Raw genomic sequence first — 21,782 nt, forward strand, 5'->3', positions numbered from 1 at the left:
ACCAAGAGGATATAGCAAAAGCAGGGAAGGAAGGAAGTTGGATAAACATAGTGCATCCCTTCCTTTAAGAAGGAAGTTTGGCTGGGTGTGGTGGCTCACGCCTGTAATCCCAGCACTTCAGGAGTCTGAGGTGGGTGGATCACGAGGTCAGGAGTTCAAGACCAGTCTAGGCAACATAGTAAAGCCCTGTCTGTACTAAAAATACAAAAATTAGCTGGGCACAGTGGGTGCCTGTAGTTCCAGCTACTCAGGAGGCTGAGGCAGGAGAATCGCTTGAACCCTGGAGGTACACAGCTTGTGCAGGAAAATAATAACCATCAGATCCTGTGAGTCTTACTAACTAAGTCTCAGAAGTGAGCTGAGATTGCACCACTGCACTCTAGCTTGGGGGACAGAGCAAGACTTCATCTCAAAAAAAAAAAAAAAAAAAAAAAAAGAAGGAAGTTTATAGCAATAAACATCTACATCAAAAAAGTAAAAAGATCCAAAATCAACACTTACACCTCAAGAAACTAGAAAAATAAGAACAATCAAAACCCAAATGAGAAGAAAAAAAAATAAAGATGAGAGAATAGGGAGGAAAAAATACAAAAGATCAATAAAACAAACACCTTCTTTACTGAAAAGATTTTTAAAAATCAACAAATCTTTCACTAGACTAACAATAAAAGACTCAAATAAATAAAATCAGAGAAGAAAAAGGAGACATTATAGCTGATAACACAGAAATACAAAGGATCATAAAAGACTACTATGAACAACTACATCCCAACAAATTAGAAAACCTAGAAGAAATGGATATATTCCTGGACACATATAACTTATCAAGATTGAATTATGAAGAAAAGAAAACCTACGCAGGTCAATAATGAGTAATAAAGAGTTTTCCATCAAAGAAAAGCCCAGGATGTGATGGCTTCACTGCTGAATTCTACCAATCATTTAAAGAAGAACTAATACCAATTCTACTCAGACTCTTCAAGAAAATGATTCCCAATGTGTTCTATGAAGCTGGCATTACTCTGATATCAACACCAGACAAGAACACAACAAAAAAGGAAACCACTGACTAATATCCTCGATGAACATAGTTGCAAAAATTCGGAATGTAATACTAGCAAACTGAATTTAACAAGACATTAAAAAGATCATTCACCATGATCAAGTGGGATTCATCCCAGCAATGCAAGGATTGTTCAACATATGCAAAACAGTAAACATGATATATCTCATTAACAAAATCAGGGACAAATACCACATTATCATTACTACAGATGCTTAAAAAGCATTTGTAAAAATCAGCATACCTTTATAATAAAAAAAAAAAACCTTAAACAAACTGGGCATAGAAGGGACATACATCAACACAATAAAGCCAATATATGACAAACCCACAGCTAACATCATACTGAACAGGGAAACGTTGAAAGCCTTTCTTCTAAGATCTGGGACAAGATGAGGATGCTCACTTTCACTGCTTTTCCTCAAAATATTACCTGAAGTTCTAGCCAGAGCAATTAGGCATGAGAAAGGATAAAAAGGATCCAAATTAGAAAGGAGGAATTTAAGCTGTCCTATTTACAGACGACATGATCATCTATACAGAAAGTACTAAAGACTCCACCAAAAAGCGTTTAAAACTAATAAATGAATTTAATAAGGTTGCAGAATACAAAATCAACATACAAAAATCAGTAGCATTTCTATATGCCAGTAGCTACACTGACTGAGAAAGAAACCAAGAGAGCATACTATTTATAATAGCTACAAAAATATGCAATACCTACAACATGAAAGATCTCTACAAAACATCTATCATCATCTATAAAACACTTATTAAAGAAAGTAAAGACGACACAAATAAATGGAAAGGTATCCTGTGTTCATGGATTGGAAGAATTAATATTGTTAAAGTGTCCACATCCACATTGCCCAAAGTGATCTTTAGGTTCAGTGCAATCAATCCCTGTCAAAATAACAATAACTTTATTCACAGAAATAGAAAAAAATCTTAAAATTCATCTATAAGTGCAAAATACCCCAAACTCATGCAATCTTGAACAAAAAGAACATGGCTGAAAGCATCACATCACCTGACTTCAAAATATAATACTAAGCTATACTAACACAAATGGCAAGGTATGGGCAGAAAAACAGACATCTGCATCTATAAGTGCATTGAATAAGCAATTCTGGGAAAATTGGATAGCCACAAAGAAAAGAAAAAAACTAGACCCCTATCTCTCACCATATTAAACAAAAATCAACTCTAAACAGATTGAAGACTTACAACTCTAAACAGACTGAAGACTTCTAGTAGTGCAACTACTAGATGAAAACATAGGAGAAATGCTTCCTGAAATTGGAGTGGGCAAGAATTTTAAAAATAAGGCCTCAGAAGCACATGCAACAAAAGCGAAAATAGACAAATGGGATTACATGAAACCAAAAAGCTTATGCACAGCTAAGAAAACAATGAATTGAAGAGACAAGTTACTGAATGGAAAAGAGTATTTGCAAACTATGTATCTTATAAAGGGTTAATATCCATAATATATAAGGAACTCAACTCAGTAGCAAAAAAACTAATCTGATTTTAAAATGGGCAAAAAACCTGAATAGACATTTCTCAAAGGAAGCCACACAAATGATCAACAGATATATGAAAAAATATTCACAACACTAATCATCAGGGAAATGCAAATCAAAACCACAATGAGATATCACCTCACTCTAGTAGAATGACTACTATCAGAAAAACAAAAAATAACATGTTGGTGAAGATGTGGAGAAAAGGGAACTCTTATACAATGTTGGTGAAAATGTAAATTAGTACAATCATTATGAAAAACAGTATGAAGGTTCCTCACAAAAGCAAAAATAGAACTACCATATGATCCAGCAGTCCTATTACTGGGTATATATCCAAAAGAAATGGGATCAGTATGTTGAAGAGACATCTGCATTCCCATGTTTACTGCAACACTATTTATAATAGACAAGATATGGAATCAGCCTAAATGTTCTTCTACAGATGAATAAAGAAAATATATATATACACACAAACATATACACATATATATGTGTACATATATGTAACATATACATACATAAATACACACACAGGAATATTATTTAGCCATAAAAATGAAATCCTGACATCTGCAGCAACATGGATGATTATTTTAAGTGAAATCAGCCAGGCACAGAAAAACAAACACTGCATGATCTCATCGTATGTAGAATCTTATAAAGTTCATTTCATAGAAGAAGAAAGAATAGTGGTTATTAGAGGCAGAGGAGGGTTGGGGTTGGGTACCAGGAGACATTTGTCAATATGCACATATTTGGGAAGAATATGTTCTGGTGTTTTATCACACAGTAAGATGACTACAGAAAACAACAAAGTAGTGTATATTTCACAATAGCTAGAAGATAAGATTTTGGATGTTGTCACCACAAATAGATAATAAGCATTTAAAGCAATCGATATGGGTAATTACCCTGATTTAACCATTATACAAAGTATGCATGCATTGAGACATTATACTGTACCCCGTAAATATGTAAAATTATTATATATCAATTATAAATGAAAAACTAAAAAAAACTTTTAGAAAAAATATATGGGAAATATCTTTTCAAAGATAGAGTTAAAATATTTCTAAAAATAGGACTAAAAATACAAATCATAAAGTAAAAAACTGATAGTTCTTACTGCATTAAAAATGTCTTCTGCATTAAAACTGTCTTCTTAAAGTCCATTGATGCTAGGAAGAAACTGTATCAACTAGCGAGCAAAATAACCAGCTAATATCATAATGACAGGATCAAGTTCACACATAACAATATTAACCTTAAATGTAAATGGACAAAATGATCCAATTAAAAGACAGACTGGCAAACTGGATAAAGAGTCAAGACCTATCAGTTTGCTGTATTCACAAGACCCATCTCACATGCAGAGACACACACAGGCTCAAAATAAAGGGATGGAGGAAGATCTACCAAGCAAATGGAAAACAAAAACAAAAGCAGGGTTGCAATCCTAGTCTCTGATAAAACAGACTTTAAACTATCAAAGATCAAAAGAGACAAAGAAGGCCATAATGGTAAAGGGATCAATTCATCAGGAAGAGCTAACTATCCTAAATATATATGCACCCAATACAGGAGCACCCAGATTCATAAAGCAAGTCCTTAGAGACTTACAAAGAGACTTAGACTCCCATACAATAATAATGGGAGACTTTAACACCCCACTGTCAACATTAGACAGATCAACGAGACAGAAAGTTAACAATGATATCCAGGAGTTGAACTCAACTCTGCACCAAGTGGACCTAATAGACATCTACAGAACTCTCCACCCCAAATCAACAGAATATACATTCTTCTCAGGACCACATCACACTTATTCCAAAATTGACCACATAGTTGGAAGTAAAGCACTCCTCAGCAAATGTAAAAGAACAGAAATGAAAACAAACTGTCTCTCAGACCACAGTGCAATTAAACTAGAACTCAGGACTAAGAAACTCAATCAAAACCGCTCAACTACATGGAAACTGAACAACCTGCTCCTGAATGACTATTGGGTACATAACGAAATGAAGGCAGAAATAAAGATGTTCTTCAAAACCAATGAGAACAAAGATACAATATACCAGAATCTCTGGGACACATTTAAAGCAGTGTGTAGAGGGAAATTTATAGCACTAAATGCCCACAAGAGAAAGCTGGAAAGATCTAAAACTGACACCCTAACATCACAATTAAAAGAACTAGAGAAGCAAGAGCAAACACATTCGAAAGCTAGCAGAAGGCAAGAAATAACTAAGATCAGAGCAGAACTGAAGGAGATAGAGACACAAAAAACCCTCCAAAAAATCAATGAATCCAGGAGTTGGTTTTTTGAAAAGATCAACAAAATTGATAGACTGCTAGCAAGACTAATAAAGAAGAAAAGACAGAAGAATCAAATAGACGCAATAAAAAATGATAAAGGGGATATCACCACCGACCCCACAGAAATGCAATCTACCATCAGAGAATACTATAAACACGTCTATGCAAATAAACTAGAAAATCTAGAAGAAATGGATAATTTCCTGGACACTTACACTCTTCCAAGACTAAACCAGGAGAAGTTGAATCCCTGAATAGACCAATAGCAGGCTCTGAAATTGAGGCAATAATTAATAGCCTACCAACCAAAACAAGTCCAGGACCAGATGGATTCACAGCCGAATTCTACCAGAGGTACAAGGAGGAGTTGGTACCATTCCTTCTGAAACTATTCCAATCAATAGAAAAAGAGGGAATCCTCCCTAACTCATTTTATGAGGCCAACATCATCCTGATACCAAAGCCTGACAGAGATACAACAAAAAAAGAGAATTTTAGATCAATATCCCTGATGAACATTGATGTAAAAATCCTCAATAAAATACTGGGAAACCAAATCCAGCAGCACATCAAAAAGCTTATCCACCATGATCAAGTGGGCTTCATCCCTGGGATGCAAGGCTCGTTCAACATACGCAAATCAATAAACGTAATCCAGCATATAAACAGAATCAAAGACAAAAACCACATGATTATCTCAATAGATGCAGAAAAGGCCTTTCACAAAATTCAACAGCCCTTCATGCTAAAAACTCTCAATAAATTCGGTATTGATGGAACATATCTCAAAATAATAAGAGCTATTTATGACAAACGCACAGCCAATATCATACTGAATGGGCAAAAACTGGAAGCATTCTCTTTGAAAACTGGCACAAGACAGGGATGCCCTCTCTCACCACTCCTATTCAACACAGTGTTGGAAGTTCTGGCTAGGGCAATCAGGCAAGAGAAAGAAATCAAGAGTATTCAGTTAGGAAAAGAAGAAGTCAAATTGTCCCTCTTTGCAGATGACATGATTATATATATAGAAAACCCCATTGTCTCAGCCCAAAATCTACTTAAGCTGATACGCAACTTCAGCAAAGTCTCAGGATACAAAATCAATGTGCAAAAATCACAAGCATTCCTATACACCAATAACAGACAAACAGACAGTCAAATCATGAATGAACTTCCATTCACAATAGCTTCCAAGAGAATAAAATACCTAGGAATCCAACTTACAAGGGATGTAAAGGACTTCTTCAAGGAGAACTACAAACTACTGCTCAGTGAAATAAAAGACGACACAAACAAATGGAAGAACATTCCATGCTCATGGATAGGACGAATCAATATTGTGAAAATGGCCACACTGCCCAAGGTAATTTATAGATTCAATGCCATCCCCATTAAGCTACCAATGACTTTCTTCACAGAATTGGAAAAAACTGCTTTAAAGTTCATACAGAACCAAAAAAGACCCCGCATTGTCAAGACAATCCTAAGCCAAAAGAACAAAGCTTGTGGCATCATCCTATCTGACTTCAAACTATACTACAAGGCTACAGTAACCAAAACAGCATGGTACTGGTACCAAAACAGAGATATAGACCAATGGAACAGAACAGAGCCCTCAGAAATAATACCACACATCTACAGCCATCTGACCTTTGACAAACCTGACAAAAACAAGAAATGGGGAAAGGATTCCCTATTTAATAAATGGTGCTGGGAAAATTGGCTAGCCATAAGTAGAAAGCTGAAACTGGATCCTTTCCATATTCCTTATACGAAAATTAATTCAAGATGGATTAGAGACTTAAGTGTTAGACCTAAAACCATAAAATCCCTACAAGAAAACCTAGGTAATATCATTCAGGACATAGGCATGGGCAAGGACTTCACGTCTAAAACACCAAAAGCAACGGCAACAGGAGCCAAAATTGACAAATGGGATCTAATTAAACTAACGGGCTTCTGCACAGCAAAAGAAACTACCATCAGAGTGAACAGGCAACCTACAGAATGGGAGAAAATTTTTGCAATCTACTCATCTGACAAAGGGCTAATATCCATGACCTATAAAAGACTCAATCAAATTTACAAGAAAAAAACAAACAACCCCATCAAAAAGTGGGCAAAGGATATGAACAGACACTTCTCAAAAGAAGACATTCATACGGCCAACAGACACATGAAAAAACGCTCATCATCACTCGCCATCAGAGAAATGCTAATCAAAACCACAATGAGATACCATCTTCACACCAGTTAGAATGGCAATCATTAAAAAATCAGGAAACAACAGGTGCAGGAGAGGATGTGGAGAAATAGGAACACTTTTACACTGTTGCTTGGACTGTAAACTAGTTCAACCATTGTAGAAAACAGTGTGGCGATTCCTCAAGGCTCTACAACTAGAAGTACCATTTGAGCCAGGCATCCCATTACTGGGTATACACCCAAAGGATTATAAGTCATGCGGCTATAAAGACACATGCACATGTATGTTTACTGCGGCACTACTCACAATAGCAAAGTCTTGGAATCAACCCAAATGTCCATCAGTGACAGACTGGATTAAGAAAATGTGGCACATATACACTGGAATGGAATACTATGCAGCCTTAACAAAGGATGAGTTCGTGTCCTTTGCAGGGACGTGGATGCAGCTGGAAACCATCATTCTCAGCAAACTATTGCAAGAACAGAAAACCAAATACCACATGTGGTATAATACTCATAGGTGGGAATTGAACAATGAGATCACTTGGACACAGGAAGGGGAACATCACACACTGGGTCCTACTGTGGGGAGCGGGGCGGGGAGGGATAGCATTAGGAAATATACCTAATGTAAATGACGAGTTAATGGGTGCAGCAAACCAACTTGGCACATGTATACATATGTAACAAACCTGCACGTTGTGCACATGTACCCTAGAACTTAAAGTATAATAAAAAAAAAGTCTTCTGTAAAACTGAGCACCATAGACATTTCTAAAAAGCAAAGACACAGAGAATTTACTTGCAATGCACGAAACCAATAAATAATTATGATATAGGCTGGACATGGTGGTTCATGCCTGTGATCCCAGTACTTTGAGAAGTCGAGGCAGGAAGGTTGCTTAAGGCCAGGAATTTGAGACCAGCCTGGGCAACACAGCAAGACCCTGCCTCTACAAAAACTAAAGGAATTAGTCGTGCATAGTGTCATGTGCCTGCATCCCTATATATTCAGATCACTTGAGCCCAGGAGTTGGAGGCTGCAGTGAGCTATGATTGTATCACTCCACTCCAGACTGGGTGACAGAGTGAGACGCTATTGAAGGAGAAGAAAGAAGAAAGAAGAAAAAAGAAAGAAGAAAGAAGAAGAAGAAAAAGAAGAAGAAGAACAAGAGGAGGAGGAGGAGGGAGAAAGAGAAGAAGAAGAAAGGAGAAAGGAGGAGGAGGAAAAGAAAAAAAAGAAAAATTATGATATATAAATGCACAATGAAAAATCTATACGTTTGCTAAGAAAAAGACAAACAATCCAATTAAAAAATGAGTACATAACATAATCTGGCAATTCACAGAAAACTCAAATGACTAATAAGTATAAAAAAGGATATACAATCTTACTAGCAATCAGGGAAATGCATATTCTGATGTTTATCCAAATGGTTCATTCATGGAAAATAGGAAATTCAAAGAAGGTATAGCAATGGAATGCAGGATATTTTACATTACATTTGCAGAGTTTTTATGTATATGTATTAAGGAGATGAAGGTGAAAAGATCCATTTGTTGAGTTATGTGAAAGTCAAATAATAAAGTCTTGACTAACAATTAATAAATCACTGAATTCAAAAAATATTATACCTGTAACATCTCTCTTTTATTATTATTATTTTTGCCCTTTATTTTGTTAATTCCTATTGAAACACAGGCAAAAGATTGCTAACATGTCATTTTATACTTACCCGAAGTTGATTATAAAACTGTATAATCTTCTCTTTCTGAGATGACCAGTTTTGTAAACCCAATTGCTGAGTTGCAATACATACTACTTTCTAAAAGGAAATAAATACATAAATTTAAAATGCATTGCAAATTGAACCCTTAAATTTTTGTCTTCCAAAATCTCTCTTAACTAGGTACCAATTACTGCTCTTTAAGATAGTAGTTCTTGATTTTTTAGTTCACCAACCTCTGTCTCTGAGAATAATGAAAACTATTACTACTGTCTCCAGAAAAATACAGGGAACACAAAATTTTATGTTCACAGACACCTGATAGCAAATTCATAGATCCTCTCCCAGATTAAGAATCCATTGTTTAACATTGAAAAACCAGAGGTTACCAGTGTATAACCAACTAATTATCCTACACTAAAGAAAACATAAAAGGTTCTAGACCTTTTTGTAATTCTAATCACTATTAAGAGAGGTTTTCAATTTTGTAATGATTATTTTAGTGTTTCAATGTTAAGAATATTTTAAGACAGTAAATAAAATTTACAAGATTAAAGACATGATGTTATAAATTAAAATATTCCAAAGAGCAGCTGCAGCTTGGAAAGATACTTAATATTTTAACTAAGGTATTATAAGGGAAACCCTTCTAAAGGAGGGTTTATTTCACTGTAGATAGAATGGTAACTATGTCTACAGAAAAAAGTGGGATTTATCTTTTCTTTTGCACTGATCTCTTCCATTCCAGTTTTCATTCCTTGCATCCCTACAATGAGACAAAGCAGGTGAAGGAAATACCCAGTAGGACTGTACAATGGAGAAAAAGGCAGCTTCTATGGCAAGAACTGCAGGTAGGCAATCAGCTGGCAGAATTTTTTAAAAGATTAAATGGAATTGATCTCTTAAGTGGAATTTATGAGACTGCCCACTTCAGGCCGGAACTTATGAATCCTCTGCAGTTAATAACATAAGCCTAGACACCTACCTGAATATAAGCAAGAAGTCACACAGGTATAGAATAAGAATAGCATTGTATGCACAGATCATAGGGTGGGGATGATTAAAGAGATACTCAGATAGGTTATCCCACCTGGCTAATGAGTTTCACAAATTTCTTACTTTGGAATGTTTTGAAATAAAATCATAATCCTACTATAAAAGATTCATGACTATATATGATGTTCCTTAGAATCAGCTGGATGGCAAACTATATGTAGTTCTTATTCAATGATGCGGTTTCAATAATTCCAGTGAATCTTTTAGTTACTTGGAGATAATGACTCACTTTGGATATGTAAGAGACAGATATGTAAATAAGTCAGACAGATCACAATTACCTATTAAATGTGATTCAGATTCTTGTACCTCAAGTGAGCAAATAGTATAAAGAGCACAACTACAGAATATTTTTAAATAAGATATATTACTATGTGGGTGTGTTACACATAGCTGGTCACTGTGTAAGCCATCAAAAATACAACATTAAATAAAAAACTGAATTACTCCAAATTTAATATTAAAATCATTATAATTTTAAATTTTGATCTTTGTGACATTTCTATATTTCTATGAATCACATAATTTGGTGAGTAACAATTTATTAAACAGTTGACAGCTTGCATAGTTATTAATGTAAAAATTATACAAATGTGGGTATAATACAAATGGGGTAGCTGAATAAACTGGTGTGTTTATATAGAAAACTTTTCCATAAGCTCAGACTGCCACATATACTGACCTGTAAAGCTGATGAAAAGATGAATATGTAATAAGGCTCAAAAGTAAAACCATTGATGTGCATGTGGAAATTTTTTTTTTTTTTTTTTTTGAGACGGAGTCTTGCTCTGTCGCCCAGGCTGGAGTGCAGTGGCCGGATCTCGGCTCACTGCAAGCTCCGCCTCCCGGGTTCACGCCATTCTCCTGCCTCAGCCTCCCGAGTAGCTGGGACTACAGGCGCCCGCCACCTCGCCCGGCTAGTTTTTTGTATTTTTTAGTAGAGACGGGGTTTCACCGTGTTAGCCAGGATGGTCTTGATCTCCTGACCTTGTGATCCACCCGTCTCGGCCTCCCAAAGTGCTGGGATTACAGGCTTGAGCCACCGCGCCCGGCCCGCATGTGGAAATTCTTGAAAAATGTTAAAACTAACACAAGAGGCACCCAAAACTTATAACTGGAGAAGAGTAGAAAGTTTGTAGGCCCTGCTAGAGGGAGATGAAAGAATGCTTATAAAAGGGAGAGAGAGCAAAACCTGCCAACTGATATTTTTATTTTCTTAAAAAAAAAAACAAATGAAAATTCTCAAAATATAAATATAAATCAAAATCTTCAAAATCTTGGCACCAGTTTAAAGACAGGTATCTATTGTACTTCTGAAAATCTCACAGAGCAACAAGGAAAAAAATATCAAATTGCATTTTCATTAAAATAAAAAAAAACGAGGCCATGCGTAGTGTCTCACTACCATAACCCCAGCACTTTGGGAGGCTGAGGCAAATGGACGGCTTGAGCCCAGGAGTTCAAGACCAGCCTGAGCAACATGGCAAAACCGTGTTTCTACAAAAAATATAAAAAATTAGCTGGCATGGTGGTGGGTGCCTGTAGTCCTAGCTACTTGGGGGGCTGAGGCAGGAGGATTGCTTTAGCCTAAGAGGTCGAGGCTGCAGTGAGCTGAGATCAGGACACTGCACTCAAGTCTAGGTGACAGACTGAAACCCTGTCTCAAAAACCAACCAAACAAACAAACATTAAAAAAATCAAAGGAAATCTATAAAATCCAGAACACATGTAAGTACTAAGAAAATAGCTCAGTTTTATTAGAGCTTGGATGCTGCAAACTCTTGAACCAGAAAAGTCCAACTCATTCAATCATGTGAAACAAAGAATCTCACAGTTTAAGACTCCTGTTAATTTAGAGAACTAAAAATAAAAAGAGTATATATTAAAAGGGCTAATAAGAGTACCAAAACTCACAACTAGAGAATTTATAGTGATATTATGAACATAAAGGTAAAGTGAAAATTTTAAGAGCATACGAAGAGAAAAAGTAGATACACTATAAAAGAATAAATATTGAAGTGACATTGACCTTCTTCAGAGTGACCCTGGAGCAACAGGAAAATGGAATAATATTTTTAAGGAATTAGAGATTTTAATATATTAAAGGAAAATAACTTTGAAGTTAGACTTTTATAATGAATTTGCCATTCAGATATGAGGGCATATTGAAAACAGTCTTGAATATTAAAGTTCTCAGAAGGTTTGCTACACAAAAACCTACTCTGAAAACTCTCTTGGAAGAAGTACTCGAAAAGAGGAATAAATTGAACATAAGCCTATAATAGATATAAAAAGTAAGTTTGAAACAATTTCTTATTAGTTTGTTATTTTCTAAAAGAGAGAGAGCACAAGCATGAGTATGCAGAAGTCCAAGGAAAAAAGAAAGAGAAAATATTTCTATAACAACCAGAAATTATAATTCTACATAGCATTAACATAACGAGAGTGGAAGTGTGGGGAAGACCAAAGAGTGTACTAAAGTACTTATCTTGAAAGGGACAAATATAGATATGAAAACATTTTGATCATAGGGGAAAATAATGACGAATGTCAGTCTTTAGCTAAAAGAGGCATCAGCTAAAAGAGGCATGAATGTCAGTCTTCAGCTAAAAGAGAATAAACATAACAAACAAAGAAGAAAACTCGATCTACCCCATAGTGAGCAGGAAAAGAGAGAAAATACTGAAGCAAAAATAAATTCAATAATAACAGTAATGTATCTTAAGACAACAGGATATATTGTACAGAAAAAGTTAAAAATCAGTAAATACAGGACAGATAATCACAGATTTGATTATAAGAAAACAAAGGCCACCAATATATGTCCTATAAGACAGACAGTTCAAAGATATAGAAAGTTTGAAAAACAAAAGGATGGAAAAAGAACTTCTAAAGATAAACCTTGCATCAAAAAGTTGGATAAAATTTTAATATCTGACTGAATATATATTAAAGCAAGAAATCACCAGTGGGCCAAAGAGGGATATAGGATGCTGGTAAAAGAGAATATAGGAATACATATACAACTTACAACTTTAAAGTATATACAACAACAATTGACAGATGTGCAAAAGAAATAGCTATCTCAGTGATTTAAAATCTTAATATACCTCCTGCAGAAACAGATGGATAAATAAAGAATTAGAGACATCAAAACTCTGAAAAATACAATTAATAGGCTATATATACTTGTTTATAACTTTATAGCCCATAGGCACAGAACATATTATTTTCTAGCATAAGCACTAAAAAAAGATCATTTATTAGATAATGTAGGAAACCCTGATACATGCAAAAGGCTAAATATATAAACTGCAGGATATAGAGGAGGAGGTAATACTTCCAAACTAATTCCACAAGGCCAGTGTTACCCTGATACCTAAACCAGACAAAGACACATCAAAAAAAGAAGACTATAGGCCAATATCCCAGATGGGCATTGACATGAAAATTCTCAATGAAATACTAGCAAACCAAATTCAACAACACATTTAAAAATCATTCATTACGACCAAGTCAGATTTATCCCAGGGATACAAAAATGGTTCAACATATTACAAATCAATCAATGGGATACATCATGTCAAAAGAATGAAGGACAAAAACCATGTAATGATTTCAATCGATGCTGAAAATGCACTTGATAAAATCCAACATCCTTCTGGATAAAAACTCTCAAATAACTGTGTATAGAAGGAACATACCTCAAAACAATAAAACCACACATGACAGACCCACAGCTAGTATCACACTAAATTGGGAAAAACAGAAAGCCTTTTCTCTGAGATCTGGCACACAACAAGTGTGCCCATTTTCAGCACTGTTATTCAACATAGCATTGGAAGTCCTAGCTGGAGCAAAGCAGACAAGAGAAAGAAATAAACAGCATCCAAACTGGAAAGGAAGAAATCAAATTATCATTGTTTGCAGATGATATGACCTTATATTTGGAAAAACCTAAAGATTCTACCAAAAAACAATTGGAACTGATAAAGTCAGTAAAGTTGCAGGATACAAAAGCAACACAAATAAATAAAAAATCAGTAGCATTTCTTTTCCTTTTTTTTTTTTTTTTTTGAGATAGGGTCTCATTCTGTCTCCCAGGCTGGAGTGCAGTGGCGCAATCTCATCTCACTGCAACCTCTGACCCCGGGTTCAAGTGATTCTCCTGCCTCATCCTCCCCAGTAGCTGGGATTACAGGCATGTGCCACCATGCCCCACTAATTTTTTGTATTTTTAGTATAGATAAGGTTTCACCATGTTGACCAGGCTTGTCTCAAACTCCTGACCTCAAGTGATCCATTAGGCTCGGCCTCCCAAAGTGCTGGGATTACAGGCATGAGCCACTGCACCTGGCCAATCAGTAGCATTTTATATGCAAACAGAGAATAACCTGAAAAAGAAATAAAAGTAATCCCATTTATAGTAGCTACACATAAAATTAAATACCTAGGAATTAACTCAAGAAGTGAAACATCTCTATAACGAAAACTATAAAACAGTGAAATTGAAGAAGACAACAAAAAATGGAAAGATATTCCATGTTCATGGATTGCAAGAATCAATATTGTTAAAATGTTCATACTACCCAAAACAATCTACAGATTCAATGCAGTCCTATCAAAATACCAATGACATTCTTCACAGAAATAGAAAAAACAATTCTAAAATTTACATGGAATCACAAACAACCCAGAATAGCCAAAGCTATCCTGAACAAAAAGAACAAACTGGAGGAATCACATTACCTGACTTCAAATTATACCTCAGAGCTATAGCAGCCCAAATAGCATGGTCTTGGCAGAGAAAGAGACACACAGACCAATGGAAAAGACCAGAAAATAGACACAAAGACCAATATCCACATAGACCAATGGAACAAAACAGAAAACCCAGGAACAAATACACACACCTGTGGTGAACTCATTTTCAACAAAGGTGTCAGGAACGTACTTCAATAAATGGTGCTGGGAAAACTGGATATCCATATGCAGAAGAATGAAACTGGATCCCTATCCCTTGTCATATATAAAAATCAAATAAAAATGGATTAAAGTCTTAAATCTAAGACCTCAAATTATGAAACTATTAACAAGAAAACATTGGGGAAAATATCTAGGACATTGGTCTGGGCAAAAATTTATTGAGTAATACCCCACAAGCACAGGCAACCAAAGCAAAAATGGGTAAATGGAAACACATCAAGTTAAAAAGCTTCTGCACAGCAAAGGATGCAATCAACAAAGTGAAGAGACAACCCACAGAATGGGAGAAAATATTTACAAACTACCGATCTGACATGGAATTGGTAACCAGAATATATAAGGAGCTCAAACAACTCTATAGGAGCAAATCTAATAATCCAATAAAAAGTGGATAAAAGATTTGAATAGACATTCCTCAAAAGAAGACAGAAGACTTAGAAATAGCAAATGGGTAATGAAAAGATGCTCAAAATTATTGATCATCAGAGAAATACAAATCAAACTACAATGAGATATCCTCTCACCCCAGTTAAGACGGCTTATATCCAAAAGAGAGGCAATAACAAATGCTAGTGAGGACGTGGAGAAAAGGGAACCCTCATACATTGTGGTTGGAAATGTAAATTAATACAACCACTACGGAGAACAGTTTGGAGGTTGGTCAAAAAAACTAAAAATAAGGCTACCATATTATCCAGCAATCCCACTGCTGGGTATATACCCCAAAGAAAGAAAATCAGATATCGAAGACATATCTGCATTCCATGTTTTTTGCAGTACTGTTCACAATAAGCAAGATTTGGGGGCAACCTAAGTGTTCATCAACAAATGACTGGATAAAGAAAATGTGGTACTTACACACAAAAACACTATTCACCCACACAAAACAATGAGATCCTGTCATTTGCAACAACATGGATGGAATTGGTCATTATGTTAAGTGAAATAAGCCAGGCACAGAAAGACAAACATTGCATGTTCTCACTTACCTGTGCAACTTAAAAATAAAAACAATTAAACTTATGGAGATACAGAGTAGAAGGATGGTTACCAGAGGCTGGGCAGGGTAGTGGGGAAGTGGGAGGAAAGTGGGGATGGTTAATGTGCACAAAAAAAAAAAATAGAAAGAATAAGACCTAGTATTTGATATCACAACAGGATGAATATGAATATGAAAAATGACTATGAAATTCCTACATATCTGAACTTATGGTATATATAACTAAAGCAGCACTTAGAGGGAATTTGAAAATCTTACAAGCTTATATTAGTAAAAAGAAGAAGAAAACAAATGAATTAGACTTCTTACTAAAAAAGCTGGAAACAGAATAAAAACACAAAACCCAGAAGAATAAGGATATTTTAAAAGTTTAACACAGATACCAAAGAATTTGGAAACAGAAAAAAGATATATTAAATGAATAGAAAGAAGGCTAGTTTTTTGAGAAAAAATAATATATCAGATAAACTGTTAGATGATGTAATCAAGGAAGGAAACACAAATTAGGAAAATAAGAAATGATTGAGCAAATAATCTCAGAAACATGAAACTGAAAGAATCTTAAGATAGTGGTTTGTTCAACTCTATATTCATATTTTAAAACTTGAATGAAACGGGAGTATCTGTCTTATTTAACAAAATTGATACTAGAAGAGACATAAATTTTGAATTCATAAATTTTAGATTTAATTTTACAGATTAGAACCATGAAAGAGCTTTTCTCTCATAACTCCTGGTCCAGATGGTTTTCAAGGGAGTCTTTCAAACTTTCCTACATCACCTAATGAATGGTCTTTCTGTGTGTGTAAGTTTCTCATGTGTGCTCAGAAATAATATGAATTCTGTGCTTGTTGTGTATAAAGTTACGTACATGCCCTATTAGTTATATTTAAAGAACAAATAATTATGAAGTGGTTTGTTTTCTAAATAAATTTTAAAAATATTTTTTTGAAGACAGGTTGGGTTTCAGGGAAAGGAATCAACATGTTTAATGGCCTGAGACCTGATAAAATCCTGGAAAAGTTAGAGAACAGAAGCTCAAGGTAGAAAGAACAGGGAAGAAAGGAAGAGATGGAGGAAGGAAGAACAGGATATACTGAAAAGACAACCTGGTCCAGCAGATTGTGAAGGGCATTATATGCCAAAATACTTAATTTCAATTTTGTACTGCAGGCAACATTAATCCAACAGTTGCTTTGCTAACGTGATCAAATGTATATTTTAGGAAAACAACTCTGGTGGCCATATGGGAAAATATTGGAATGCAGGGTGTGGCAGGAAGCTATGTAAAAATATTAACAAGAGACATTGAGTTCTTACCTAAACTAAGGCAATGACTGTGAGGCTATAGACATAAAAGAAACAACAAAGGTCTTTATCATTATAATATGTAATTTTAATAATTACAAAATATTTACAATTTAAGTTTTTTCATAACGCTGATCTAATTTGATTCTCTAGGCACCCTTTCAAAGTGGGAAGAACAGAAACTATTATCCTTATTTCAAAAGATGAAAAAATTGAGAAACAAAATATATAATGATCATCCTTGCCTAAAGGTACACAGTTCATTCTTATTTCCATTAGGACATAATATACTGAAAGCTCTTTTTTTCCCCAAGGGGCACTATATATCTCCAAGTGTTTTTATCCCCTCAATTACCACATGAATACGTAATGTAGGAAGAACTGTAATATTTTTAATCCACATCTAGTTTCGTAATTGATATTCCACATCCAAATAAGCGGTGATGATTTTCAAAGGTCTTTTTACCTCCAAGGCAAGTTGATTTACTTTTAAAACTGTCACTTCTGGAAAAATATCTCCTATAATATTTTCAAAAAGTGGGACATCTTCAGGAGGACATTTTGGCAAACTAGCTTCTCTTATAGCCTCGATAACAATCAAGGTTTCATCTGCTTCAGAAAGATTGTCACTGGTATCACTTTAATGGCAGAAGAAAACAAACATAGAGAACAAATTAGCGAGTCTGCTTTGCAGACATTAAAGACCACTAACATTCTTTTTTAGGGGTGGCTATTCCAACGTCCTTCCCTCCTCTCTCTCACTGGATAGCAGCCATATGGTTTGGGTGGAATTAATAAGATCCCCAGCTCCAGAAATAGGCTCTGACTGGTCTAGAACAATAAGAGCAACACCAATCCCCAGACACCGAATCAGGGAAAGTTACTGTATCAGTAAGGGTTTTTAGTTGCAAATAACAGAAATGAATTTAGGCTAATGTAAAATAAAAAAATAATACACTGATTTATTTAAAAATCTCTAGGAGGGCCAGAACTAGGCTTGCAAGCTATCCAGCTGAGAACAATGGCCAAAATCATCTACAGAACTGGTCTTATGAAAACATGTCTGTCATCATCAATGGATCCCGATAGCAGTGACTGTCATACCAATACATGACTGATGCTGGCACTAGAACTGTTCATTGCCTCTGCTATTTCTGGTAAATGGCTATAGCTACTGCCACTGCTGTCACCCTCAGCAGAATGGTCTCTGTGTGTATCCATTTCTTTTTTCACTAGCTTCAGGTTCAGATTCTAATGCAGCTGTGTCTGACTTGCCAAGGTTGTATGTCAAAGCCACAGTTACAAGAAAGTTTGGAAAATCAAGTATATGGCATAACAAATATTCACTAAAGTAACATAACCTCAGCTCTAGTCAATCAGTCTATCGCAGTCACTTGGACACAGTGACTCAAGGGTAGACAAGTGACGAGTCCACTCAGAGTAAAATTCAGGCCTTTAGTTCAGTAATATGGACAGCCCCAGTTATTATTAGAAGGTATCATGCCACCAAAAACGAAGCCAGCCTGAAAGCAAGCCAGTGTATGGAGGACTGCAGTACTGAGAATATCTCAGACAAATTAAACTGAAACCTTAGTCAAAGTGATCATACCCTGCTCCATCTCTGGATTTTCTGATTGGATAAAAACAACAGTTCCCTCTACTATTTAAGCCAAATTGAGTTTTCTGTTAATCATAACAAAAGCTTACTAAGTTATACTACATATGTTACTCTATAATAACAATATTTCACATACTAAACACTTCAGCATATATTGTATAAACATGTAATCAGAAGAAAAATAACTATACATGCTATGATACCATATTAGAGATAGAAAGGAAGAGATAGAAACCATTCCCTGCAAAGGTGTCCAAACGTTTATCATTTCTTTGTGAGAACATTCAAAATCTTCTTTTCAGGTTATTTTGAAATATATAATACTGTTAACTACATATAGTCACCTTACACTGCAATAGAACTGAAAACATTCCTCCTATCTGTAATTTTGTACTCATTGTATTCCTATAACCACTCCATTATTACAATGGGAGAGTTATACTGGGTTGGAATTGACTTTAGTCATTTACATTTCCCTGAGAATACCTCGTTGAGTCTTCTGAATGTATTTTGGCAAAGAGAGGGCAAGAGTCCACTTGAAGTCAAAGGGAGGGGGCCACATCAGAATGGAAAAGGGTTCCAGACTTTATTGCTGGGGTCCTAGGGAATGACAATGGCCTTTTAATATTTGTTTTCAAGACAGATCTTGCTTTATCTTAAAGGAAAATGAAAAAAATCAGGGAAGACCAATATGTCTGGTAGTAGGGCAAGTGTTAAATATACATATGGAGAGAAAATAGCTTAAATAAAATATTATAATATTGTTACAATATGCTGTTACTGTACAAAGGTAGCACCTCATTAAAATATTACAAAAAAGAGTAATTTTGGAAACGGCATGTGAAATTACCAATGGGTCTATCTGTCATAGCTTAAGAATAAATAATGAAAGCTTTAGATTAATGTCAACATCTAACTAAAATTTAAGAATAAGATACCTAATGTAACTTTGTTGCACCCATTATGATTGTCTTCATGATACCACTTTTTTGGAATTAGTTGAGACCCACTTTGTGGCCCAACATTGTGGTAAGGACCATAAATCTTTTAAGTGGATACTTGAAGAGATGTTAATTCTCTAGATGTTGCCAAGAAAATCTTTCCTACCACAAGGGTCTTGGACTTAAGCTGTTGTATAATTAGTTTGTTTTCTAAACAAAAAGATTTGGAAAATTATTTTAAAGGAAAGAGGGAGAAAACTGCTTCTTTCCCTTAAAAGAAAAAAAATGCCCCCTACAAAGGCACATTCACTTTTTAATCCCCAGAATCTGAATATTATTTAATATGGCAAAAGAGGTGATTGAGAATTTTAAGAGGAGCTTATCCTAGAGTATCCAGATGTAAATAAAATCACACGTATCCTAACAAGAGACAAAGAGATGCAGGGACACACAGAGGAGTGGGTGATGTGACGATGTGTTTACCTTTGAATCACTGTGTCCAAGTAACTGCCATACACTGATTGACTAGAGCTAAGGTTATGTAACTTTAGTGACTATTTAAAACGTTAGGTTTCCTGTAATTTGAAGGAACAATAACAGATTAGAGTGCTGTGGTCATAAGCCAGGAAATGCAGGCAACCACCAGAAGCTGGAAGAGGCAAGAAATGGAATCTGCCCAAGAGTCTCTGGAGAGAAAGCAGCCCTACCCACAACCTGGATGTCAGACTTCTGGCCGCAGGTCTTGTGAGGAAATACTTTTCTGTTATTTTAAGACACAACTTTGTCATAATTTTATAAGGCAGCCCAAGGATATTAATACACTGCTTTCTGTTTTAATTTAAATACCCTGAAAGTATATTTGAGAATTAACATTAAGTTCTTCCAACATGATCTAGAAAGAAAAAGTAGAAATAAAAGGGAGGGATGAATTACTATGCTAGGGAAATGAGACAAATTTGTAGTATTCTTGGGTGGCTAAGAAATATGGTCAGAGGCCTTAGGAAGAATAGGGTGGGACAGAAGGAAAGGAAGGGACAGGGAAGGGAAGAGGAAACAGGTAAGAACAATACTTATTATTTTGGTGTCAAGAAGGGTGAAGAAACTTTCAAAAAGTAAAATTGTCTAATATTATTTTTTTGGTTGTTCACTGTGCTTTACTCTGATAACAAAAAATTCATCAACCCTCTTAAAATATAGTCATCTTCATACAATCACATGGCTTCTGTGGTGCTTTAAAGGAATCAAAGAAATGGAGCTGTCACATTTAGGGCACCACAGACTAGAGAGAAGGGAGCTGCTTTCAGTGGCAGGAGACAGTTTCCTGTATACTGGAAATGGAAACTCTAATTGAAGGGTGCCCATGAGAACTTTAGATTTCCTGTCATTTGAAGACAATCAAGTGCTTTGAATGGAGAGCAGTACTACTTTCACTGGAATACTTATGTAAAGAACTAGGTGACTATAGGACTATAAAATCCAGAGGACTTGAGGACATCAGGGAGCTATACTTGAGTTTCATATATGAGTGCTATTTATCTTTATTAAAAAATCATAAAACATTTAACAACAGACACCTATTTACATGCCATCAATATTATACAGGCCATTTTGCAGTATATGCCTCAGTTCTTTTATTTTTAAGAAATAAATTATTACAGCTTTATCCCCTATCCTTTGCTCTCTTTTTTTTATTGTATGTGTATGTATCTGTAAGCAATCCATATTATTATGTTTTAAAAGGGAAATAGTTAACATGTTGATATATCCTTTTGCAACATATTTATCTTTTTATTTCATTTTAAATAGGCAGTACAAGAATATAGCCCCAATCATACCAATATGAAAAGGTATATCTTGTCCCTTTCTACCCAGAAAGGAAAAAGCATGTCCGCTTCCCTATAGTTTCACCAAGGTTTTGCCCAACTTTGTATTTTTGCCCATCTGTTAAGGGAAAAACAGAATTTCAGTGTCATTTTAATTTGCATTCTTTCATTATGAGTGGGGTTGAGTGTACTTTCATATACTTA

The 21,782-nt window shown here is 35.2% G+C and overlaps 1 protein-coding gene across 8 annotated transcripts in view; it reads right to left on the reverse strand.

The window, feature by feature from the left end:
- The window catches only part of DNAH14 (dynein axonemal heavy chain 14), a 506,458-nt gene that overhangs the window by 271,759 nt on the left and 212,917 nt on the right, over positions 1-21,782 (reverse strand). For 5 of the 8 annotated variants that reach the window (XM_050760305.1, XM_050760207.1, XM_050760198.1 and 2 more), the window contains 2 exons: positions 17,663-17,834; positions 8,856-8,945 (listed from right to left, as the gene is read on the reverse strand). The exons of 2 other annotated variants lie outside the window; for them this stretch is intronic. In XM_050760305.1, the coding sequence (XP_050616262.1) occupies positions 8,856-8,945; positions 17,663-17,834 (262 nt within the window). Of the gene's footprint in view, positions 1-8,855; positions 8,946-17,662; positions 17,835-21,782 lie in introns of those variants that run through there. One more of the 8 variants, XM_050760232.1, reaches the window with a different exon arrangement.

The sequence above is a fragment of the Macaca thibetana genome, chromosome 1 (assembly GCF_024542745.1).
Source record: "Macaca thibetana thibetana isolate TM-01 chromosome 1, ASM2454274v1, whole genome shotgun sequence".
NCBI lineage: Eukaryota > Metazoa > Chordata > Mammalia > Primates > Cercopithecidae > Macaca > Macaca thibetana.